The sequence below is a fragment of the Rhinolophus sinicus genome, linkage group LG05 (assembly GCF_036562045.2).
Source record: "Rhinolophus sinicus isolate RSC01 linkage group LG05, ASM3656204v1, whole genome shotgun sequence".
NCBI classification, from domain to species: domain Eukaryota; kingdom Metazoa; phylum Chordata; class Mammalia; order Chiroptera; family Rhinolophidae; genus Rhinolophus; species Rhinolophus sinicus.
This window is the reverse complement of record NC_133755.1, coordinates 123058581-123084979: the sequence shown is the minus strand read 5'-3', so window position 1 is coordinate 123084979 and position 26399 is coordinate 123058581. Positions and strand designations below refer to the sequence as shown.

Sequence of the window (26399 nt, the reverse complement as noted above, 5' to 3'; positions counted from 1 at the left end):
CTGTAGTGGGGTTTTACTGGCACATTAATCTCGGTTATAAAATACTCTGCTGTGTAGTTAGAAGTTTCCGTTTTAAGTGTGACCGACCGCTCAGGCAGCTGAGTGCCAACCACACAGACCACGGGAATGGGGAATGGTGGGCGACTTGCTAGTTGAACATCTGGGTGCTGGAAGGGCTCCTGTGCCAACAGAGCCACCAGGCCTGCCCACAGCTGGAGAAAGAGGGGCCAATAGGGCCTGCCTCCACCCCCACATGAGCACCATTGTAAACACAGGCAGGAGGGAAACAGAAGAGGCCCTGCAGAGCAAGGCACCACTCCCAAGAATTCCTCAGAGGCAGTGAGGGGACGGACAGAGCTGCTGAGAGACTCCAATCCTGGGACTCCTGTTCCAAGCAGCCTCAACAGCCTCTCCCAAGATGCTTGAGTCAGTTTTGAGGGTCCGTCCCAAGTTTTGAGGCCTGCTGTCAATGACAGCATGTCTCCCCCCCAGGTCCAAGCAGGGGCTCATGTCTGACCCACTAGACCAGTTCTCACTCTGTCCCTCTCCTTCTGGGGAGCCATCTCCCCTTCCTGCAAAGAGCTTCTCCTCGGGGTGCATCTCTACCTTTCCAAGAATCACCCCGTCACTGTGCTGCCTGCCCCCTTAACCCCCTCCTAACAATAAGTTAACACTTATTGAGACTCTCCTAGTATCGACCCAATAACTTTCCATGCATTGTCTCATAGGAATGCCTCGCAACTATTCACAGTATGCTTCTGCCTTCCCCCACTTCACACGCGTATTTCCTGCTAGTAAACTCGTTCTACTTTGAGTTATCACAAAGAGCCATGACTTCCACGCCATGACTTGACGTGGCCCAATGCTCTATAGAGAACGTTGTCCCGCCCCACGCACAGGCTCTGGGACATCAGGGAGAAAGACCTGGAGCCGTGAATGGTTCATCAGTCACCCAGGGCTCTGAAAAAGCGCCAAGTCCAACCACACCCAGACCCATTTCTCAGAACCTCGGGGTGTGGGACCCGGGCATTCGCATTTTCTAAGTCTCTCCAGGTGATCACAAGTGCAGACAATACTGAGAACCCCTGACTTGATGGAACTTTTGTACCTCGGAGGGACATGAACTCCAGTGAGATAACAGAAATTGTGATCATATTAATAATAACCACCAGCCACTGAGCGCCTCCTACACCCTTATAACCCTGGACGTAAGCACTCTGCGTGGGTTACCAATTTAATCCTCACAACAAAGCCCTGAGGTAACTGCTGATTATACAGACAGGAAACCAAGGCTCAAGGGGGCTAATAACTTGGCCAGGGTCACAGAGACGGTAAATGTGATTCACTGCCTCTACTCTTGTTAAGAAAACATCGGGAATGATTTTTAAATGAGTGACAAATTCATAGAGATGGAAAGCGGAATGGCGGTTGCCAGGGACCCGGGGAGGGGAAAACTGGGAGTAAATGTTTAAAGGGTCCAGAGTTTTGGTTGGGGAAGATGGTTTCACAATATGAATATGCTTAATGCCAATGAACTGTATATTTATACACAGTTAAAATGGTAAATTTCGTGTTATGTAATTTTACAATAATTAAAAAAAAAAGATTTTAAAGTAAAAGAGGTAAGAGACAGACACACACAGCGTGAGAGAGAGGCGACGAGTGTCCTGTCTCATGCACAACGCACTTCCAGGTTATCTCCTGTTTCCTTTCATGTCTTTGAGCGATGTTATAACCCCGTAAGTCAGAACACTCAGGGTGATGCACACAAATTGTGCCCAGCAGAGATTCAGTGCATATCGGCCAGCTTTGCATCTAATGAGCAAATTTATTTCCGCTTTCCTGATGGCCCATGTATTTGTAATTCTTTGAATTCTCCTTTAAATGGGCTGTAACACCTTACCACCCTGATGAATTGTTTAGTTAAATGAAATCTTAGCATGTGTTCGTTGTATAACTGTTGCTCAGAATAACCATATGTCAAGTTTCTTTGATGATTTCTGATGATAAACTACAAAGGCCTAAACTTTCCCGGCTGAGATATTCTTCCCACAGGGTGATGCTTCCAGCTATTGCAGAGCAAACAGCAGGCTTTCTGTCTGACCTGACATGTAACTGTATATCTTCAATGCCCCCATGGAGCGAGTGGATCTCCTAGCCTGGAGCAGGACGGGGGTGCATTAGCACTGCACAGGCCCAGCCATCACTAGGCTACTGTGTGTGGCCGTGGGAGGGATGGCTGTTTCCCAGCTGTGAATAGAGGGTGAAGAAGGGGAACAGAGTTGCGGAGGACCCCACCACTCTGCTCCCATCAGCCACTCCCTTGCTTTTCTCCCAGGCAGAGGGCCCTAGACACAATCCAGAGCAGGTGGAACCCATGCTGAACTAGAGAGAAGCAAAGGCTAAATATAGGCCAAATGAGCCATAGCAGAGCTCCAGGAGAGAATACTAGAAAGGCACAAGAAAGGGGAGGAAGGAGCCGTCAGGAAGGGAGAGCCCAGTGTACCACTGATCACAGTGTGCTTCAAGATCACTCCTAACAAGCCTCTCTCTGCTGGAGGAGTGCACACTGGCACAACCTTTATGCAGAGCAGCTCGGCTCTCTAGCTGTCAAAATTACAAGGGAATGCATGCCCTGACCCGGCAGTGCCACTTAGAGAAATCTGTCCCACAGATATCACCACACTGCAGTAAGACCTCAGGACAAGGTTAGTCGCTGCAGCATAATTTGTAAGAGCAGAAGATTAACATAATCTAAATGTCCATCAATAGGGGATAGGTTAAGCTAATTATGGTTCATTGAATAAAGCAAAACGAACAAGGAAGAAGGATAGGTATCATATCCCACAATTTGTATAAAAACAATCTATGGGGAAACATAGAGACACATCTATTTGCACATACATGTACGAACTTATCTCAGGAAAAAAATGCAAGAAACAGGTAAAACAGATTGCCTTCAGGAAGGGAGACCCTGAGTGGGAGGGTCACTGGCATCCAATGGGTAGAGGCCAGAGATGCTGCTAAACAGACTACAATGCACAGGAAACTTCCCACAATCAAGAATTATCTGACCCAGAGTGTCAATAGTGAGGAAGTAGAGAAGCCCTGGTCTACAACAACAAGTAGTTAATACACAGGAGAGCGGGCACTTGTCCCAAGGTCTGGATTCATAATTCCAGTGCGTTTCTTCTGTGTCAAACACAGAGAAATAAACATAGGAGAGAAACGCTGACGCAGGTCAGAGTGGTAGTCTGCTGGGGAGTTCTGAGCATCCACAGAGCAGAATCCAAATATGAGAGACACAGAGCAAATAAACAGCAAGTGTTTCATCAGTTGACAGGAGAGCGAATTCCGTGCAGGTGGACTTCCTGTTGGTGGTGCCTCCGGAGCTGGGTTCTGAATGGGCAGGCCTTAAAGGGGCAGAGAGAACGGGCAGGCCTTTAAGGGGCAGAGAAAATGGTCAGGCCTTTAAGGGGCAGAGAGAATGGGCAGGCCTTAAAAGGGCAGAGAGAATGGGCAGGACTGCAAGGGGCAGAGAGAATGGGCAGGACTGAAAGGGGCAGAGAGATGCAAACGGCCTTTCAGGAGGCAGCTGCAACGGGGAATCTATAAGCTGAGTTTCCCAACAGCAACACTGTGAGTTCAAAGACAACAAAACATTGCCCTCAAAGTTCTGAGGGAAAATAATTCTCAGCTTAGGTTTCACACCAAATTGTCAATTAAGTGAGTGGGTAGAATAAAAACATTTTTTTTCAGACATGGAGCTTCTCAAAACATTTATCTGCCATGTTCCCTTTCTTAGAGAGCTCAGAGCATATGCACCACGAAAGTCAGGGTGACATGGGTTCCGGCAAACAGGGGATCTAACACAGGGGAGAGGTGAAAGGAATTCTCAGCATGACTTTGTGCACCAGAACCAGAGAGCAACCCAGATCAAAATGGAACAGAGGGTTGGATTACTCTAGAAGGAATAGCTCCAAGGAAAGAATAAAACTAATAAATATGTGATAGGATTCATCTGGAAAATTGTATTAAGAACTGTTTTAAAGAGTTGTTGGAGGGTAAAGGAAACATTTACCTATAAGTGTGAATAAAACTGAACAAATGAAAAATCAAGGCAATTATCAATTCTAGGAAAAACAGCAAGTTATATAAGAATGGTAATGTAATTATAGTACAATTATTGGCTCACCAATAATTGATGCAATAGATTACATATCAAACTGATTGATCTCTCCCATGCACCACACTGAATAGAACTGTATTATTCAATATGGTAGCCAACAGCCATATGTGGCATTTAAATTTTAATTAATGTTAAATTTAAAATTCAGTTCCGTAGTCACACTAGCCACATTGCAAGTACTCAGTAGCCATGTGTTGTTACCTTAGACAGCACAGACAGAGAACATTTCCCATTACAGAAAGTTATTTTGGACAGCACTGTACTAGAGAGTGTACCACATCAAAACGAGGGAGTGAATTAAGAAAGAGAAAGACATTGGGGGTCCAGAAAAAAGAAAATCAACGTATATAAAAGTGGCAAGAAGAATCCCTGAGATAAGAGTAAAGGGAGATCCCCAGGCAGCTGTCAGAAGCCCCTAAGGGTCACCAGTCCAGACTAAAGCAGGGGCGGGGGCTCCCAGGGACATCACTTCAAGGAGCATCAATGGAGAGACTACCTAACACTGAACATCCAGAAAGATTACGTAACTGGAAATGATTAGTGATAGGTTCAGCAAAATCAAAGAAACAAACACAAGACAATTATTAACATCAGGGAAAACAAATTATTGCAAAAAAGGAGATTTAATTATAGTACATACCACATAGGGCAATCATGAATGGCATAAATTGGTTAATGTACATCGTATGTAAAGACCGCATGCTTATGTATGTCGCCTAAATTATAACATTTATACTGGAGAAGGTAGAAATGCACGTGAGAGAGAGCAGGGCAGAAAAAGAAAGATAAATCTTAAATAATTGGTTTTCATATTCTTAAGTCAACAGACAATGCCGAAAACAGAAAAATCAAGATTTAGCAATATCATGACGTCTTTTACATGTAAACACTAAAACAACTGACCAAAACTGTTGAAAGCGGTTGCCTATGGAGAATCAGAAATGGAAGGCAAACACAGTAAAAATATTTGACACTTTACCCTATGTGTATGTGCAACACAAAAATTAAAATAATATTTAAATTGTGTTGAAATTAAAAATTAGACTGATTAATCAAATTAGTAAGAGATGCATATTCATTAGAAATACAGAGATAAACACCAGGGAGTGGGGGGGACCAGCTAAAAGATTGGAAGTTTTTTCTTCAGGGGAGTAGATTGGGGGTGGGCCAGGGAACAGCTATTTTTGTGAAAAAAGATGTAATCCATGTACTATGCACCTCATTAAAGTATACAATTTAGAGTGTACATTTCAGTGGTTTTCAGTAGATTCACACGTGTGCAGTCAACACCACAGTCAATTCTTGAACATTTTCATCACTGACAAAAAACAAACAAACAAAAAAGAAACCACTATCATTGTTTTATAAATCCCAAATGTCCCATCTTCCTCCTCCAATCCCCACCCCTAGTCAATCCTGAATTTATTTTCTCTCCATAACTTTCCCTATTCCTGGCTTCATATGAAAGAAACTCGATTATCTATGGGTTTTGTGATTGACTCCCTTGACATAGCATCATTTTTTCAAAGACATCATGTTGTAGCATGTGCCAATACTTCATTTATTTTTACGGCTGATTAACATCTCATTGGATGGATACAACACTTGCTATTATCTATTCATTCATTAATGTACATTGGGTTTGTCTCTACTTTCTGGCTAGTATGAATAATGTTGCTATACACTTCATGTACAAGTTTTTGTTCAAACGTGTTTTTATTTTTCTTGGACATATATCTGTGAGAGGAATTGGTGGATCACGTTGCTACTCTAAGTTTAATTTTTGAGAAAATCCCAGATGGGTTTTCATAGTGGCTACATGATTTTATATCCCACCGTCTGTGTATGGGGGTTCAAATATCTCCATGTGTCCTTAACAGCATTTGTTATTATCTCACTTTTTGATTCTAGTTATCCTAGTATCTCACCGGGTTTTTTTGTGTGTGTTTTTTTTAAAGATTTTATTGGGGAAGGGGAACAGGACTTTATTGGGGAACTGTGTACTTCCAGGCCTTTTTTCCAAGTCAAGTTGTTGTCCTTTCAGTCTTACTGGTGAAGGGCACAGCTCAGCTCCATGTCCAGTTGCCACTGGTAGTTGCCGGGGGGGCTGCCCACCATCCCTTGCGGGAGTCAAACCGGCAACCTTGTGGTTGAAAGCCCACTGGCCCATGTGGGAATCGAACCGGCAGCCTTCGGAGTTAGGAGTATGGAGCTCTAACCGCCTGAGCAACCGGGCTGGCCCCTCACCGGGGTTTTGATTGATGACTTCATATCACTTTAACATTCACTTTAGTTAGCACTTTGTTGATGACTAAAGCTGTCCAGCATTTTTTCAACTGCGCATGACAATTTGTCTTCCTTGGAAAAAGATATTTAATCCTTTGCCATTTTTAAATTGAACTATTTGACTTTCTTTAAGTTATAAGAGGTCTAGCTGTTTTTGATACAAGTTCCTTATCAGACATGTTTGCAAAAGTCTTTCATTCTGTGGGTAGTGTTTTCATTCTCTTGCTTTAAAAATTTTACTTTTAATTGTGGTGATATGCACACACCATAAAATTTACATTTTCCACCTTTTGTGTGTCCTTCAGTAGGGAGAAGGAGATTGACATTATAAAACCAATATCCAGAACTACTTTCATCTTGCAAAAGTGAAACTCTATCCCATTAGACACAATCCCTCATTCACCTCTCACCCCAGCTCCTGGCAACAACCATTCTACTTTTTGTCTCTGAATTTGACTACCCTAGGTTCCTCAAACAAATGTAATCATACAGTGCATGACCGTTTTGGAGAGGCTGATTTCACTTACCATAATGTCCTTGAAGTTTGTTTATATTGTAGCATGTGTCAGAATTTGCTTTTATGTTTTAAAGCTGAACAATATTCCATTGTCTGTTTATGCCAAATTTTTTTATTCATTCATTTGTTGATGAACACTTGGGTTTCTTCCACCTTTTGGCTATTGTGAGTAATGCTAATACAAACACTAGTAGACATATATCTGCTTGAGTCCTGGTTTTCAATTCTTTGGGGTATTTACCCAAAAGTGGAATTGCTAGATTAGATGGTACCTCAGTTCTTAATTTTTTGATGAACAGCCATGTTGTTCTTCCATACTGGCAACACAATTTTATATTCCCAGAAAAAGTGCACAGGGGTTTCAATGGTGTTTTCACTTTCTGGCTGGTGGCCTTTGAAGCACAAAAGTCATTAATTTCATGAAATCTGCATCACCTATTTTTTCCCATTATTGCTCTTTATGTCATATCTCACAAAACTTTTGCCAAACCCAAGGTCAGGAAAATTTTCCATTGTTTGATCTAAATTTGTTGTTGTTTTGTCTGATGTTTAGGTCTTTGATCCTTTTTGGTAAATTATAGTATGTGGAGTGATATATATGGTACAACCTGTTTCTTCTGTGTGTGGTTATGCAGTTGGCCCAGCACCCATTTATAAATATATATATATATATATATATATGAAAATATATTCTTTCTCTATTCTTGATACCTTTTAAAAATATCAATTGACTATAGATGTAGGGGTTTATTTCTCAAACATCAATATCAATATAGTCCATAGTTCTGCATGTTTATCTTTACTTCTACCACACTATCTTGATTCCCTTAGATTTGTAACATAGTTTTGAAATGAAGGAATGTTAGCCTTGCTACCTTGTTTTCGTTTTTAAGAATGGTTTAGTAATTCTGGTTCATTCACATTTCCACATGAATTTGTGAAATAGCTTGCAAATTTCTATAAAGGTTACAGCCGGGATCATGATAGGTATTGCGCTGAGTTGCTAGGTCACTTTGTGGTGTAGCACCATTTCAACAACGTGAAGTCTTCTGATCCCTGAAATTGGGATGTTTTGCCATTTATTTATGCATTTATTCATTTCTTTTGACAACGTTTGATAGTTTACAGAGTATCTTTTATACCTTTTTGTTAAATTTACTGAAATATTTTATTCCTTTTGATTCTATTGTAAATGCATTTCTTTTCTTAATTTTATTACCAGATTGTTCAGTGCAAGTGTATGGAAATGGAATTGATCTTTATAACTCATTCTTGAATCCTACTTGCTGAACTCAATTATAAAAATTGAATGGGCTGTCTCCATTCTATTTTTTGGAAGAGTTTGCAAAGAATACATACTAACCTTCTTTACAAGTTTTGGAGAATTCTATGTTGAAACCATCTGGGCCTAATAGGCTTACTTTGTGGGGGGTTTGCGGTTTAGTAATTCAACCACTTCACTTGTTATAGTTGTGAACAAAAATAGGATCACAGACTGAACCTGACTAGCTCAGCAGAGGCCTGTATGGTGGGCCTTACAAACTCAGAGAGCAAAAGCAAGCACATAGGACAGACTGAACATAAAAATCCCTAACTAAAAGGGAGTCATGGAGGGTAGTCACATCCCAGGCCTGTAGCTTCCTTGATGAGGGTCAATCTTTGAGTGTGTCTATTGCCTTTTTGCATCTAAGATAACATACCTTTGAAATGTCAGCCATCTTCTTTTCCAGACCCCTCAGGGCACAACCACCAGCACCAGAGCAGGAGACCTTAGAATCCCTTATCATTCTCTTGTCAATGTATACCATTCCTATGTGCTGTAAATGTTCATTATTAACTACCTTTACCCACCAATGTAAAAGAAGCATGTGTTGCTCTATTTTGCCTTTTTATCCAATCCCAGAGATTTCCTCCGCTTTGCTTTCTCCCACCCCCTTAATCTACCACCAGTGGATTCCATGTAACCTTCCTTATGTCTCCTCCTTTTATTATAATGTATAAAACAAGCTACAAAACTGCCATTCTCCCAAGCATTTTTTTCAATCCCTTGAGATGTTGCTTCTCGGCAATTGTCATCCATTTGGCTCAAATAAACTCATAAAAATTCTCTACAGGTTTGGATATCTCTTAAGTCGACATAGTTCTATTCAAATTTTCCATTTATCCTTGAGTTATTTTCCGTAGCTTGTGCCTTTCAAGGTCTTTGCCAATTTTATCTTAGTTATCTATATTTTTGGCATACAATCATTCACTGAATTCCTTTATAATCCTTATTTCTGTAATGTCAGTGGTAATATCCCACTTTCTTCCCGATTCTTTGAATTTGAAATCTTCCCTCTTTCTCTCTAGATCAATCTAGCCAAAGATTTGTCAATTTTGTCACTCTTTCCATAGAACCCACTTCTGATTTCACTGATTTTTCTGTATGTTTCTTCCATTTCTTATTTCATTCATTTCTGCACTAGTTGCTATTTCCTTTCTCCTTCTTTGGGTTTAGTACCACATCTTTTCAAGTACAGAAATCCACAGATCAGTGGGGACAGGTGGACCTTGAGACTGGTTTCCAAACAAACTTGAGCTCCAGAGTTGCTTTTTTGACAAGTCCTGCCCTTCATGTGGGCTTTGGCCTGGACATGAGATGTCAGGTCTCCCTGCCCCGGGTGGGACTCCAGGTTCCTTCAGCAGTATTTGAACTTATACTTTTAAAGCTCCTATGTGCATGTATTACTTTGATAAAAATAATTATTTAAAAAAATATGTCTATAAATGATAGACAGTAACAAGCATTGGTGAGGATATAGAGAAACTGGCACCCTCATACATTGCTGATATTCTGGAATACAGTTTGGCAGTTCCTTAAAATGTTAAACATAGATTTACCATGGGACCCAGGAATTCCCTACTAGGTATCTATCCAGAGAAATGAAAACATGTGTCCACACAAAAACTGTACACAAACGTTCACAGCCGCACTATTCAGAATAGTTTCAAACTGGAAACAACCCAAAATGTCCATCAACTGATGACTGGATAAACAAAATGTAGTGTATCTATAGTGTGGGATACTATTCTGCAATGAGAGATAATGCAGTACTGATACATGCTACAACACAGACGAACTTTAAAAATATTAAGCTGGGTGAACAAAGATAGCCACAGAAGACCACACAATGTATGATTCCATTTATATCAAAGGTCCAGCAAAGGGAAATTTATACAGACAGAAAGTAGACTAATGTTTGCCAGGAGCTGGTAGTGGGAACAGAGAATGACAGCTAAAGATTTATGAAATTTCTTATTGGGGTGACAGAAATGTTCTAAAATTAGAACATGGTGGTGGTTGCACAACTCCGTAAATACATTAAAAATCACTGAACTGTACACTTAAAATGGGTGAATTTTTTTGGCATGTAAACTTATACCTCAAGAAAGCTGTTGTTAAAAAAGCAAACGATGAAGCCTATTTTAAACAGAGAACTTGCAGGGCCTGCTGGGGAATGCTGCCCAGAGCTAAAGAAGTGAAAGGAGCGTCTGCAGAGGGAGCGAGTGGCATTTCAAGTCTGGCAGGAAGAGAAGGAAAAAGCAACGTTCACGGAGCGATCCCAATTGGTCGAGCCTCCTGTGACATCCAATGTCAGAGGCTAAAGGGATGCCCGGGGCGGCCTCGCAGGAAAGAGGTGTGGAAGGCATATAGACGTTACCCTACATATGGCGCTTGCCACGTCTGATACTGTCTAGGTTTTCTCCTTTTTAACCTGTTTATCATTTGTTTCCTAATTCTCCTTTAATGTGATGTAAGGCCAGGGACTTGAATTCTCAGTGGCTCGCACGTAGTAGGCACTCAAGTATTTGTTCCCTGAAATAATACTACAAATTAACCTCACGTATGAAAATAATGGACAGAACACTGGTAACAACGGCCAAACGTTTGTTATACATTTGGTACGTGCCAGAAGGCACGTTGTTTTAGTGGCAAAAGCAGCTGCTGCCTTGGAAGGAGCCTTGAAAGCTAGACCCCAGTTCAGAGTTTGTTCTGCCACACCATGACCTTGTGTGAGTTACTCAGGACTCTCAGCCTCAGTCTTATCAGAAAAATGCTCCGCTAACACCTCCCATGAAGAATTATCAAAGGATTCTTCTGCCAAACACATTTGGCACAGATTTTCTGGACCAATCACCTAACCTAAAACATCAAGCTCTTCATCAGCAAAAATGTTGTACAGCAGGCCGAAGGGCCATCTCACAGAGATGTCTGCCACATCACAGGAAGCCACAGACGTCCTCGACCCTCAAGCCAGTCACTGGAGGGGCCAGGCCTGTCCGGACTGAAACCAAAAGACCGGAAAGCAACACTAGAAGGGACAAAGAACATCTTAGAATCCTTGTGGGGACCAGTGATGCAAAGATCTAGCATCTCCTCCTTCTCCTCGTTTGGGCACTTCAGGAATTTCCTACCCTACACACAACCCTGAGGAAGGGGGCGGGCCTCCGTTGATAAGATTATTGTTACCGCAGCCAAGTGGGAGCTTAATATAGAAAGTTACCTTACAGAAAACAAAAATTCTATTTGTTACACTCTTGAGTTTGTAAAACTGAAGTTTATTCCTGCTACAGCATTATCCGTATTATATAACAACCATACATTTTTAAGTTCAGTATTATGAGAGTTTTCTCTTCAGCAAAGATCATGGGGTTTTATTCGTTAACGTTTTTATTTGGTGCCTATAGTTGATAAGAACAAAGCTGAGGGAAACCAACAGACTGCCTTAGGTGGCACCACCGTCCCACTAGGCTATGAGTACCTCCAGGACAGGGCCATACATTTCCCTGGAATCTCCTACCTGGTCCCTGGCCCGCACAGTGTTTGCACTTAGTAGGTACTTAATAAATGTTCATTGAATGAATCATAAAATATATACTGAGAAAAACTAAAAATATAAAGAGAACTTGCAAACTATGAGCTATGTGCTGCGATAAGTTATTGTAACAATCCTGAAAGGTTGGTATGACGATCCCCTTGTTACAGATAAGGAAAGTAAGGCTCGAAGAAGTGAAGCAACTTGTACAATCAGCAAACACAGCAGTTAAAACGTGTGAGCGTGCACCCTAACTACAGATCCATGCCCTTTCTCCCACTTGTGACAGCCTGATCCCTGAAACTCTGTGGGTAGATCACACAGGGTCTGACTCAAGGCTCCCTTCACTCTCAGCTCTGCACAATTGAGCCACCTAGTCACCTCATGTGTGGGGAGTGACTTTTCAGTAGCCCAAGATTTTCTGTCTCTCTACAGACCAGCATTGTGATATTGTGATTTATAAGAACAAACATATATTTCCTCTTCGTCTCTGTTCCTGGCTTATAGCTCTCTGAACCCTTGGAATTTCCTAGATGATAAGAGCAATTGGGACCTTTTGTTATAATAGTTGGTGTTTTGTCATCAGTTCTTGAAATAGCGCCAGGGCCAAAAAGGTGAAGGGAGTGTGTGTTATTCGCAACAAACCCCTTTCAACCACACCTGAATTTATGAGAATGAGGTAACTTTTGGAAAGCCCTAAGAATGGGGGCTGGTTTGCCAGGGTAACCAACCATAATTAGAGGGTTGGAACTTTCAGTTCCCGGGAGGGGAGACAGGCTGGAGGTTGAATCAATCACCAATGGCTGACAATGTAGTCAATCACGCCTATGTGATGAAGCCTTCACAAAAACCCAAAGGGCAGGGTTCACGGAAACTCTGCGCCCTCTCCCGTACCTTGCCTTACAAGTATGCCTCTCTTCCATCTGCCTGTTCCCAAGTTATATCATTTTATAATACACCAGTAATCTGGTAAGTAAAATGTTTTCCCAAGTTCTGTCAGCTGCTCTAGCAAATTAATCTAACCCAAGGACGGAGCCATGGTAACCTCTGATTTACAGCCAGTTGGTCAGAAGCAAAGGTGACAACCTGGACTTTTCATTGGTATCTGAAGGGGTGGGGGCAGTCTTGTGGCCCTGAGCCCTTAACCTGTGAGATCTGATGCTGTCTCCTGGTAGATAGTGTCAACGTGGAGTTCATTGCTTGGAGGTGCCGGAAGAAGCACACATTGGAAGTATGAAACACAGAGACTGTATATAAGTAACTCAAAATGTGAGCTGGTCCATCTTTGCCACATGAGGCCAGAAGTTAGCAGACGTTACTATTTGAAAATTAAACTTTGCCTCCCTCCATAACTCTTGCTGGGGTGGCCTGGAGGGTGGGCTTTGGAGCCAGACTCCATGGGCACAAGTGGCGATTAGTTCTGCCACTCGGGAGCAGAGGAACCCTGGGCAAGCTACTTAAATCCCTTTGTGCCTCAGTCTCCTCATCTCTAAAGTGGAGCTGAAAAGAGAACCTCTTGTAGAGGGCTGTAAAGTGTTTAAAGCAATACTAGGTGCTGGAGACATGTCTGCCATCAGCGTTATTGTATCTCTGTACTTAAATGCATCACTTCACGGAGCAGAGCCTGTCTGTGCTCAGCTTTGCCACGTGACTGCCCTTTGGCCCGAATGTTCTCTCGTCTGCCATGGTGTTATCTGTGGGTGAGGGGTAAGCTGTCCTTCAACACTTCCCACACCTTTTCACCGACCCATGTGGAATCAAAGCCCGAGAGGCTGTGGCAGTCTTCTGCTCCAAGTCTGTCATTGTACAGGGGGGAATGAGGAGATTCTGCACAGCAGGGGCCTGCCCCAGACACAAGCTGGCCCACCTCCCCAGGAGGCCTGTGATTATCACAGAAAAACTCTCCCCAATACGCGTTTGTATCCCAACTTCTCCAGAGAGTGCTCCTGTCCGTTGGGCTGAAGACGTAGGTGAAACAAAGCCACCCTGTGATCTTAGAGACTGTCAAATGCTAATTACAAGTTACTCCATCGGGAAAGATCACAACAAAAGTATTTTTAATCCTCATTCCTTCTCCCCAAATCCTCATCACTGGAAAAAAAAAAAAAAAGCCAATTCTTTGAAAGCTGCAAAGCAAACATGACAGTTTTTCGGACAATGCTTAAGAGGTAGGTTTTTTCCCAGGGATGGCTAAAGCTTCCTCCCCCTCTTGTTACCTTGGTAACCGCTACCTTGGCGCCCTTGTTGATGAGCTGAACCACATTGTCTGCTTGGCCTTTGTACGCGGCTATGAGAAGGCGTTCTGAGAGTGCAGCGACCGCATCCTGCTGGCTCATGAATTAGGAGAAAAAGAGGTTTCCAGATAGCAGCAGACACGTCCCTTCAGCTCCACACGACACCACTGGCTCGGGCCGGCACCCGCGGGGAAGATGTTCCCGATCATTGAAAGGTGCCTTTATTACTATGCCATCTTCAGGACCTAGGGGTTACAAAACAAAGCTGCTGTCAGTGCCACTCAGGACACAGGACAGGCCACACCTCTTCTCCTGGATGTTAGGGCATTCTGCTGACCGCTCATGGCAGGGGAGGGGCGTTGGGGGAGACAGGACAGCAGGAAGGACACTGCCCAGCAAAGCCCCTGAACTTACAGGTGGAAGGGAGCAGCGTGTGCCAACCTCCCTCCTTTCTACTCCCCTCAGGGGAGTATGGCCCGAACAGTGAGGTCTGCTCTACATTTCTGTGTGGGGCAGCAGACGCCTAATAGAATCCCCTAAACACCACATGGTTTCCAGACCCACCTTGGACAGGTAACTGTTACTATGTATGCTCACAAAGGGGCTTTCTGGGCCATGGTCTGTGGATCCACCACCCTGATGTGCCAATTCCCCTGGCAGGTTAGGTGCCCGTGGAGCACACCCCAGAGATGCTGAGGAGTGAGTTCTCTCTTTGGGATTTCCTCCCAGCATTTATTGCAGTTCGCTTCCTCCACCTTTTCCTCACTGCAAATAGTGCAGTTTCCTAAGTTCTGGAACAGATGGGGAGCTGGGCACAGGCCCAGTGATTGCTGGAACAACCCACCTTGGGAACAGCACGGACGCCAGACCACTGACAGCATGACTGCCAACCGCGCGGGAAGGGGAGGGTGGGGGCTAGGGGTGCAGCCTCCCTTCTTCAGAAGAGGGAAATAAATGGCCTACTAAAACCCCCTATAGGCATTCAGATCAGTGGCTAGAGGTTTCAACCAGCAAGCTTCTGCTCTTCTTTCCACCAAATGGCCAAAGGAATGGAATTTTAAAGGCTGACTCCTCCCATTCGTCCTGGGCCACCTTTACACCAAACCAGAGCCAGTGGTAATTATTTCAGAGGTGAAGGGCTTTTTGCGTAGTGGAAGTAATGCTTACGGATCTGATCGACTCCTGCTAGGACAGCAAGGAAGTGAAGGCTTCTTTGAGTTTTAAAACATACATATTAAAAATACCAATATATGCAAAAGGAAAGAAAATGCTGTACCAAAAGAACACCAGTCTTCTCCAAGACCCTTCCTACCTCCCATTCTAAGTTGGAAGGCCCAGGACATACAGACATCTTTTCAGTTGTTTCCAGGCAAACCCAATGCTCCTTTCACTCCAGTGACTCAGAAACGTGTGCGCTGCACCATGAGGTACCTCCCATTCACCACGACATCAGGCCGTGTAACCAACTGCTCTGGGAGGCCAGGGGTAGATGCTCAGACATAACACAGACATCACAACAGGACTGTGATGGGGGTGAAAGATGGCATTTTAGTACGTGAAAGTATTGGCCAAATGTGAAGTATTACAACTTCAGAAAGAAGTCTCTCTCCCCAACTCATGAATTACCAAATTTTCTCCTTGCCATCCAAAATGCCCCAAACGAAGGTAAGAATCACAGGGAAACAGAGAGAAGGAACCCTCACGAGTTATCCCGCTCTGATCACCAGGCTCATTAGCAGCACAAGATACCTGGAGAAGGGACATGTGCCAAAGCAGGGGTCCCTCCATTAGCCACGGTCAGAGATCCCTGGAATGCGCCAGAAATCCTTGTTGAATGAATGAGCCAATGAAAGAATAAAATTGAGACTCAACACAGAGAGAAATGAGCTGAAAATGCCTCTGGAAATTCCCAGGATCGCACTGAAAGACTGTAGTTTGGGCTTTATGTTTGTCAGACTATCCCCTGTTCGGAAGTGGTTTGTTTTTATAAACACAGGACACACTGTCTTTATTCAGGGAATCTGTGGTACCTACAAAGTAATTACACTGAGCTTCTGCTCTGCTTGCCCCGACACTGCAAACGCAGCTCCAGGCCCAAATGGTAGGAAAATACACAATATGAGCCATGGCTTCCTCAATGATCTCCCTCCCACAACCCCATTTTTCTCCATCTACTTGTGCTGTCTCTGTGCACTTGACCTAAACCGCCACCCTCCCATTACCAAATGTTTCCTGCAATGGGCATTTGAATGTCTCAAGTACATTGGCCAGATTCATACAAATCTTGTTATCATGGCTAAGATTTCACTCGTTCCATTCCACAGCTTAGTTCCTAGGGAGTGAGAGCTTGCTGCAACCTCAGGGCACGTCACCAACTGAGGTCACGAGCTCCAGACTGGCCGTGCTGTCCAGTCTCCCCAGCAACAGACGCACGGGTCAACAGGCCTGTGGTACATTGCTAGCCACTGCCCTCCCACCTCCTGTCACATGCAAGAAATTCAGCCTCTCAGACAGAGCTGAAAGCACAGCTACACTTTGTGCCATGGTTGAAAGCTACTGAGATTGCCTTGTTTACATAATTACCTTCGGTAAACAGCCCTTTGCAAGTCCAGCACACATTACCATTTCTTTTTATTTTAAGCTGGAAAAACACTCCAATTGTGGGAAAATGTTGGCCAAGCCGAAATGTCACTTGTTTCTTTGCTTTTCAGGGACGGCTACTTAAGAATGAAATGTTCCCCGCTCCCTACCCCACCCCACCTGACCCCACTCCAACAGTCCACTGGCTCAGGCCGGCCTGCCCCCCTAACCCCCTGGCACAGGGCAGATAGGTCAGTGCAGGACTTTGGACACACTCCTCCACCCCACTCCCACCACCGTCACACAGGAAATTGCCTAAAAATTCTGGAACAGAGTCCCAGGTTTCCAGTTCCTAATCTGCTGCTAGCACCATCCCCGGGTACTTGTGTATCTCAAGTTCATTCTCAATTTAAATCCAATACTAGCCTCATTGCTACGGCTTCTAGCCTTCACTTGCACTTGTATTTACACACAAGGTAGGTGGGAAGGGATGACAGTGGCGGAGGCTTCTTTTCTGCTTCCTTTCTGTTTCCTCCTACAGCTCTAGCCTTGGGTGGGCGTGCAGGCCCCACTCACAGCCCTCCCCTCGTCTCTCATGATCCCTGCCCTACATCCTTGGGATCCTTACCTCCCACCTAGAACAACGATCCCCATCCTTGTGGAGTGTTGGGCTACTCAGCTTCTCATCTGATACCTCTGAACTGACAAATCAGGCCAGGTGGAGGCGTGCTGGGGAAGAGGCATAGGAGGGATGGAGGACCCCAATAATTAATGGGAAGGGGAGAGGCGGAGAGGGTGGTAACCAGTGTACAATCAACGCGTTAAACTGCACTGCCAACCTGTTGGGTCCCCAGGCTGTAGCAGCCGCATTCCCTCATGAAATCTCAGCCTCCTCTTCCAAGGAAATCAGCTATCATTCAAGACACTTCCCATTGCTGGCAGCGAGGAACTTCTTCTGCCCAAGTCTATCAATCACATCCCTCTTTGTCACGATGCTCACTTTTACAGAGTTCTGGAGAAAAACCTTAAATGCAAACATGCTGCCAGTCTTTAAGCAGAAAGGAAATAGATGCACGATCACAAACAGGCAATGAGCATCCTGAATCCAGAAAGGGATTTAGCTTCCAAGACAGCATTCCCTCCTTCCTCCCAGCCCACTGCCTTATTTTCATTGCTCTCCAATTTGCCAAGGCTTTTGTCTTCCATCACAAATGCCAGAGGGTCCCACAGCTGCTAGGTCTGGGATGTGATCGATTTTCTTTTTATAGCAAAATGTCTATGAGGTTGGCTTCTGCTGTTTTCTGGAAGATTTACAATGAAGTCTCCTAGTACCAATATCCCAAAGCCACTACATTCAGGCAAAATATTCTAAAAGAGAGCTGCAGACAAAAGTCCCAGCTGAGCATTATGCACCCCCCCCACCCCCCCGAGATGACCCACAGGCACCCAGACGCTGGAGCTTACGGAGCACCGTCCGTTACAGTAACTCACTTTGCTCCCACTGTTCCAAATCCTGTACTCACATCCTGGGGTCTGTCCTCCCGAATCTACACCGAGTTCTGCTGCTGGATAACTGCAGTCAATGCTTTCCTGGAGAGATCATTAGCTTCCTAGGGCTGTCAGGCCCAGTGGGTCTGCAGTGATTTACGTTACAATGCTCGCTGCCTTTCCCCTTGGAGCTTCCTCTACCAACACTGGCCAAATCACATCCAAAAGCTTATTAAGACATCCATTCAGTTTGCAATCTGTTGTGGTTTCCTAGTCTGCTCGTCGCAGCTTCTGAAAGATTTTGGGTCTTCAGATTCTGCTGGAGTGCTCCCTCCTGCCGGCAGAGGACTTGTAACACTGCCCTGATTGAAGAGTCAGGGAATCATTCACATATGGGCGGAATGCTTTTGAATGATGCTGGGAAAACAGAGAATCGGAGTTGGCGTTCTTTCAGCAGGAATGCAATGTGCATGTTGTAAGGGAGGCAGGAGGCAGCAAGGGTCAAACTCTGTAAGAAACTGCCTTTATGGTAACAGGGAAATAAATGCTCATGTTGTGGGAACAGCGGAGACCCAAGCACTCCACCCGCCTCAGCAGAAAGTTCCAGCACAGTGGCTGCAGCAGCACAAAAGACCAGGGGCCAGCGGAACTGCCATTCCCGGCCTTTGTAAACCCACAGCGTGTCCACAACCCACCTCTGGAGAGATGGGTGAAGGGAGAAAACTGGGAGCAAAGCCACTGCAAGTGCAGTCAATGACCCTAAACGCTACAGGTGTGTCCTCCAGGCCACTCACTGAAGCAACAGAAAACCAACTTCCCAACGGGAGCCATCATAGAAAAAAGGAGGGTTTGCGTTTTGACGTGAGACTGCATCACTGCCCTGTGCTTGTTTCTAAAGCCAGAATTGTTGGTTCTGAGATGGAAAATAACTGTCAACGCAAACCCTCTCAACACCCTCCCCACCCAAAGCCTTGCCCCCATTTCACTGAGGGCGGCAGCTCCTGTGGGTGATGGGCTGGGATGAGGCTCTAGTCATCGCTGAGTTTACACCAAGGGCAGGAGACCAGCCAGGGACTCAGGCCAGTGCACTGCAGAGAGACTGGATTCCACCGAGGCGACAGGCTGCCAGTCGCGTGGAAAGCTTATTTTCAGTGCACAATACTCGCACTCGTTTATCTGAAAGTGATCACTAGTGGGATACTGCAATCACCACTAGAGGACGAGTGGGATTAGAACAGAGATGTGACTCACTCCCTACTTTGAAGAAATGGATCACCTGGCCCTGGTAAGCCTCGATTGGGGCCCAAAGGACCAGATGCCAGGAGAGAAATGTACACGGAATGCCACAGAAGCTTAAAGCAAGGAGTGGTTAATTTTCTCAACACTTCTGGGACATTTCCTTCTTCTCAGAACATGTATTCCACAAGCAGGGACCCTCAGCACAGGACTATTACGAGCACAGCACAACACTCATTGCTCACAGAGCCTGGAGTCCGCGAGTGCTACCTGCAAAACACAGGAATGATAGGGGCAGACATGCACCTTCTGAGCAAGCCTATGACTCATTTGACACACCCACCACCGCAAAGGAACATCCGTGCTTACTTCTTGAGCCATCTCAAGTATGGGAACTATTCTCCTTTGAAGGGACAGTTACTGAATCTGAAATAATCACTTTTGCAAGGAGGCATTTAGAGGCTGTTGCAGTGAAAGTTGATTGACATCTGGATACTTTCAGGAGACCTCTGACATGCCCTACCATCAAGAAAAGTTTGCTAACAAATGTAAAAATCATACTGGAGGCACAGGACATACCATTGAATAAAGCAGTGACTGACAGGAGGCTTGTGATGTAGAGACCTCCCTTTCCACGTGGGACAATAGTCACTTGTTGGCCGCCTGGTACTGCTGGCTCACCAGAGCCTCCAAGTTGGGGCTGGGCACTCACATTCCATAGCAAATGACCCACTTGCTCAAAATCCAGACCAAGAGTCATCACTGAGCTTTCTGCTGCCCCATCTTGCCCAAGGCTACACAAGAGGTTCAGGCCCTCGTCTGTGCTCCTACAGTTTTCTATAAGTTCTTGCTATAGATTAAATTTTGCCCCCCTGCCCCCAATCCATATGTGGAAGTCCTAACCCTCAGTGTGACTATATTTGGAAATATGTAGGGCCTTTATGAGAGAATCAACGTACAACAAGGTCATAAGGGTGGTGCCCTATGATCTGATAGGATTAGTGTTCTTATAAAAAGAGATTCAAAGAGTCTCCATCTGCTCTTTTTCTCTTACCTCTCTCTCCTCAAGCCCCCTCCCCACCCCACCTGCTCAGAGGAAAGGCCATGTGAGGGCACAGCAAGAAAGTGGCCATCTGCATGCCAAGAAGAAAGTCTTTCTTGGGGGTGGGAGAAGAGGGTAAGGGGGATCAAATATATGGTGATGGAAGGAGAACTGACTCTGGGTGGTGAACACACAATGTGATATATAAATGATATATTATAGAACTATACACGTGAAACCTATGTAACTTTACTAACAATTGTCACCCCAATAAATTTAAAAAATAAATTAAAAAAAGAAAAAGAAAGTCCTTCCCAGAAACCAAACCCTACGAGACGTTGATCTGGGACTTCCATCCTCCAGAATTGTGAGGAAACAAATTTCTGCCGTTGAAGCCGCCCAGCCTACGGCGCCTGTTGCGGCAGCCTGAGCTGACTAAGACCGTTCCCTTCACCATGTCAGTGCTGGTGGGTCTTCCTGGTTGGAATGAGCTCCTCCAGGGCAGAAACCCCATTTTGGTTTTCTTGTATCTCCAGTACCTGGCCTGGTTCCTGGAACATGGCCTTTCATGTCTGTTAAGTGGATGAGAGAAAAACTAGTAATCAATTGCTTTTTCTAATCAGTGATTAGGTCTTCCAAAGCCTGTAGGTCCCATAAGAAATAGAGGAGGTGCCAACCCAGTCAGCTAACGTCTTTCCTTTCCCCACGGGTCAGGCAGCCTGTGGTTCCAGAACATCAAGAGATAACAATGGGGGTGGGGGTGGGTATAGTCACTATTCTCTCTCCCTTCTTCCCAAAAATAGAGGATGACAACTCCTGGAGCGAGAAGAACTACTGATCTCCAGAGCGCCTGCCTGCCCAGTGACACAGCTCTGTCAGCACCCAAGCCCTGGACAGCACCACGGCCCCCCGGAGAATTTTCTTCTCATTACCCTCAACCCCTGTCGAATAAAGCCATAAATACTAAAGACAAACCAAGAAAAACCAAATTACAATAAAATCAATGCACAGAAAGTAATCTACCTTCCATGTGTCCATATCTCAACTTCTACCCACTCGTGAAATCTGCTTTGATGTGGTTTCTCTCTGCCCCCAATTTTCCTACTAACCTGCCCGTTGTTGATGTTGTTGCCTTTGTGGTGTATTAAGCATCTGTGGAAGAGATGGCACAAAGAACTATAGAAATTGGGAGAGAGCTATGGAAATTTCTTGCTTGGTGTGCTGGGGTGAAAGGAGTCAGCAAGGCAACATTTGAGCTGGTTGTTGGTGGATGTGTAGGATTTTGTTAGGCGGAGAAGTGGGGGAGAACATAGGCAGAGGAAATAGCAAAAGCAAAAGCTGAATGGTTTGAAAGTGTGTGCCATGAGTAAGAAAGACGAGCAAAGAGACTTTTGCAGCAGGAGCTTATATAATACATGGGCAATGACCATAGATGAGGTTGCAAAGTCGGGATGGGGAAAAGCTTTCACAATGCCAAAGACATTGGGCTGAATCTTGTATTTGTGGTGGGGAGCCCTCGAAGTTGGTAAACAGAAGCGAGACTGGTCAGAGTTTTCTCTAGTTGGAGGCCAAGCACACGGCACTGGATTAATTATAATTATGGGCTCATGATACACTTTCAAGATTGCAAATTCATGGCTCTCTTTCTCTTCCTTCATAGCTTCTTTTATTCCTTTGTTTCTTTTTCCCGTCTTTCTTTTTATTTTACTAATTAATAGACTTTATGTTTTTAGAGCAGTTTTAGGTTTACAGAAATATTAAGCAGAAAGTACAGAGTTTCTGTATAGCCAGCCCCTCACCCATAACCCTTTCCTCATCCCCCCCATACCCCCCAGCCACCAATTTCTCTATTATTAACATCTTGCATTGGTGTGATACATTTGTTATGATTGACAAGTCAATACTGATACATTATTACTAACTAAAGCCCATGGTTTACATTAGGGCTCACTCTTTGTGTTGTACAGCGTTCTATGGGTCTGTACAAATGTGTGTCATGACGTGTACCCACTGTGACAGAAGCACGCAGAATAGTTTCCCTGCCCTAATGCTTCCCCTAGTCTTCCCTCCCTCCCCCTCAACCTCTGACAACCACTGATCTTTTTACTCTCTCTGTAGTTTTGCCTTTCCAAGCATGTCATATAGTTGTAATTATACAGTATGGAGCCTTTCCAGGCTGGCTTCTTTCACTTAATAATATGCACACAAGGTTCCTCCATGTATTTGCATAGCTTCACAGCTCATTTCTTTTTATCACTGAAAAATATTCCATTGTCGGGATGCACCACAGTTAATCTATTCACCTGCTGAAGGACCTTTTGGATGCTTTTAAGTTTTGGCAATTCTGAAGAATGTCCAGGTTTTTGTGTGGACATGAGTTTTCATCTCACCTGGGTAAATACCAAGGACTATAACTGCTGAATTATATGGCAGGACAATGTTTAGCTTTGTAAGAAACTGTTATACAGCCATTTCCGTACTGTCAACCCACCTCTGTTTTTCTCGTTATCTCACTTCACTTTAAAAAAAGACCTACATTAGTATCTGTTCTCGCTAAGAGAAAGAAACCCAATGAGGATTTAAGCTTTTATGACAAAAGGCAAAAAGTGAAACTCGTGCTCAGCGTCTGTTGTGCAGCCAGGCGTGACAGAGCCAGTGTGGCGAGTGTCCTGCCAAGCTCCTTGCCCAGCACGACACTCTATGCCACGGCTCTGGACTGTATCGGTGGGCACCGCGGCTCTATCTCGATTTATTCTGTGCATCCATTAGCAAGATGTGTCCTAAAGTCACTGCTGCTTCGCTTTATGCTATTTCGGCTTACAATAGGATTCACAGGAAGGCTCTACTTTTGGATAGCAGGGGGAACCTGTATTGTCTTCCAAAGTGACTATAACATTTAGCATTCCCACCTTTGACATCGACCTAATTGCTCGATGCTATGTTGACTTTCAGTTCTTACCTTACATGATTTCTCCGTTGCACTGGCACTGCTGCCAGCCCTCCTTCGTCGCACTCTGTCCTCCTTTGGTTTCTGGGACCCACTCTCTGGTCGTTCACCTACTAACATCACTCAAACTATCTCTTCCTCTCATTCAAGGGTTCTTTCACTGGTCCCTCACGTGTGGCAGGTCCCTAAGAATCTATCCCTGCTTGTCTTCTCTGCTCATTTTCTTCCCTAGACGATCTCGCCCCGCCTGCTGCTGCCCACGTGCTTCTCTGCTGCCTAGATACGGTTTGCTCCAAATCTTCTTTAGCCTCACTCCTTCTCTCTGAAGCTCCAAATTCTTAAACGTGCAACCCTTTAACAGACATCTTACTTGGATGTGCCCTATCTACACGTTCACCACCAAATCCTCACCTTTCTCTCCAGAACAAGTCCTTGCCTTTGTCCTCATCTTGGTGAGGGCTCCCTCTTTCATCCATCTGCCTAGTTCCCTAATCTGGAAGCTTCTCTCATTCCTTTCATTCCCCTTCCTCCACCTCACATTCAGTAAATTACCTAATCCTCCTGACTGGAGACAGTAAGGCATGGAGATTTAAAATGCAAGCTTTGAAGTCAGATTGCCTGGGCTCAAATCTCAGCTCTGCCAATTACTTTGGGTAAACTTCTTAATGCCTCTAAGCCTGTTTCCTCGTGTGTAAGAAAAACAAGTTCCTACCTTCCTGGGTTGTTACAAAGACTGAATGAGATCATACACACACGATACAAGGCCTGGCACACAGAGGGTGCTTAAATATTCCTTGATCTGTTCTCTCTTCTCTAGCTGCATTGCCAGTGCCTCGGCTTAGGCTGTCATCATTTCTTACCTGAACTATCACAGTGGTCTCCTGGATGCTGAGATATTTCTTGAAACTCTGTTTGTGACCTAAACTGAGAAATTAGGATAAGAGAGGTGAAGTAGGTTTCAGCTTCATATGAGTTTTGACCTCGGGAAAAGCAGAAGCCAAGGCCAGACTAATACTTAGGAGTCCGATACGTACTGAGTGCGCTTTTGCTCAAAATGTATCTGCAATACAAGATAACTGTGTAAAAGTCAGCACAACCTGGCCAGAGTTGGGATATCTTAAACTTGACTCTCAGGACAGACAGAGCCATTGAACCAACAGCGGTTAAATTCTCTCTCCACTGTGTGGGCCTTAGAGATCACGGAGCCAATGACAGGTAAGTTCCACTCTTCTGATGCGTCAGTGTTAGAAGAGAGGGAAGAATGAGAAACTAACTTCTCCTCCAGCCTGTTTCAAATGGCAAAGATGGAGAACAGACATCTGGGCTGCAACACAGGAGGAGCCACTAACACTGTGCCTGGCGGCCAGGTGGTGCTACCTGGGATTCTGGCGCCAAATATTTTGCCTGTCTATCAACCTCTTTTCCTCTATTTCTCCTGTCAAAGAGCATTTTATATGAAGAGACCATATGGGAGTTAGGGGCACTGCTGATTATGGGGCGAAAGTGTGTAGGTAGCGTTGCTCTGCCATGCGGTTCTCCCTACCTCACTCCTGCCCACTCCCTTCTCCACCCCAATTTCTGGGATCATTGATGTCACAATGCTGTTTTCACAACACAAATGTGACAGTGTCTCTCCTCTCCTCTCACCCTCCGTGACTCACAACCCTCCAGAACAACGTCCAGGTACACCCAATCCATGCAGGTCTGGTCTCAGCCCCCGTTTCGAACCATGCTCCCACCCCACACCCATCCTGCACCCTGGCTGGGTCACAAGGCTGCTCAGAACACCTTGGAAGCACCAGCCTGCCATTTCCCCTTAGGATGTTCTTTAGAGATTTCCCAAACACCTCTTTATCCTTCGCACCTGCTTCAAGGTCTCCTTCTCTCAGAAGAGTCCTCCAAGGCTGCTCCACCCTCCAATTTCCCGAGGCCAACACCCCAGTAACCCTGAGCTCAAAGCTCAGCTTGGCTACTTCTTTTGGGCAACTTAACGAATCTAAGCTCATTTCCTCATGTGCAAAATAGGAAGAATAATAGTTTTTACCCATGGGGTTGTTGCAAAGATTGAATGAGGCCAATTCAACAAAATAATGTATTTTTTTAATCCCACTGTAGTATTCACCAAACTGTACTGCAATAGTGTGATCTCAGTATTTTATGCCTCTCTCTTCCTACCTTCTGATTTAAAAGGCTTCTCCATTCACGTCCTCTTGCAAAGAGACTGTCTTAGCCAGAGATATTTCTGGGCTTTAGGATGCAGAGTTGGAGGACAGGCAGAAGAGATGGGAGGGGAGAAGGCTGACGTGTCAAGGGACGCTAAGCTAATCTATACAACAAAGAGCCGGGAGAGAAAAAAGTGCCTTGCAGGATGAGGGATAAACAAGAGTTTCTAGAGGATGGTGGCAAACAAAAGGCTTCGGAACATTGTGGAATATGAGAAATTTGGGAGAAAAAAAGGGATATATAAAAGATACTGGGAGTTTATGAATTGGGTTTCCTTTAACTTTTTAAGAGCAACAAGTACATGGTTACTATTCTTTTTGAAATTACTTTTGGTCTTTGGGTTGTGAATTTCTTTCTGGTTATTTACAAAGCCTTTCCTCTCAGACTCAGCTTCTCAGTACAGGGGCTGTGTCTCACTCGTCTCTGTAGCCCAGTGCGAGCACACAGCCTGGCATATGGCACATGAACAACATACGCTTGCTAAATAAACATATCTATGCTTATCCAACTGGATCGTGGCCTCCTACGAGCAAGTGCCTGATCTTATTTTTCCATGTGCCCAAATACATTACTGAACGCTGTAGTGAGTTGAATGGTGGCCTCCAAAAAGATACGCCCATGTCCTAATCCCCAGAACCTGTGAGCATTAATTTATATGACAAAAGATGTGATTATCGGATACCCTACAAAATCTTTACGTTATTGATTACATTCCCCAAATTGACTTTCGTATTCCCATGGCAATCTTGTGGTTACCGATTGTGCTTTCTAATCAGATGGACACTTGTCCCATTAGGGAGA

At 44.6% G+C, this 26399-nt stretch overlaps 1 protein-coding gene across 6 annotated transcripts in view; it reads right to left on the bottom strand.

The window, feature by feature from the left end:
• Window positions 1–26399, bottom strand: part of ANKRD6 (ankyrin repeat domain 6) — a 167418-nt gene that overhangs the window by 44217 nt on the left and 96802 nt on the right. For 4 of the 6 annotated variants that reach the window (XM_019743299.2, XM_019743307.2, XM_074333297.1 and 1 more), the window contains exon 2: window positions 14065–14327. In XM_019743299.2, the coding sequence (XP_019598858.2) occupies window positions 14065–14184 (120 nt within the window). In that variant the 5' untranslated portion in view covers window positions 14185–14327. Of the gene's footprint in view, window positions 1–14064; window positions 14328–18185; window positions 18481–23387; window positions 23607–26399 lie in introns of those variants that run through there. The other 2 variants (XM_019743302.2, XM_019743300.2) reach the window with 2 other exon arrangements.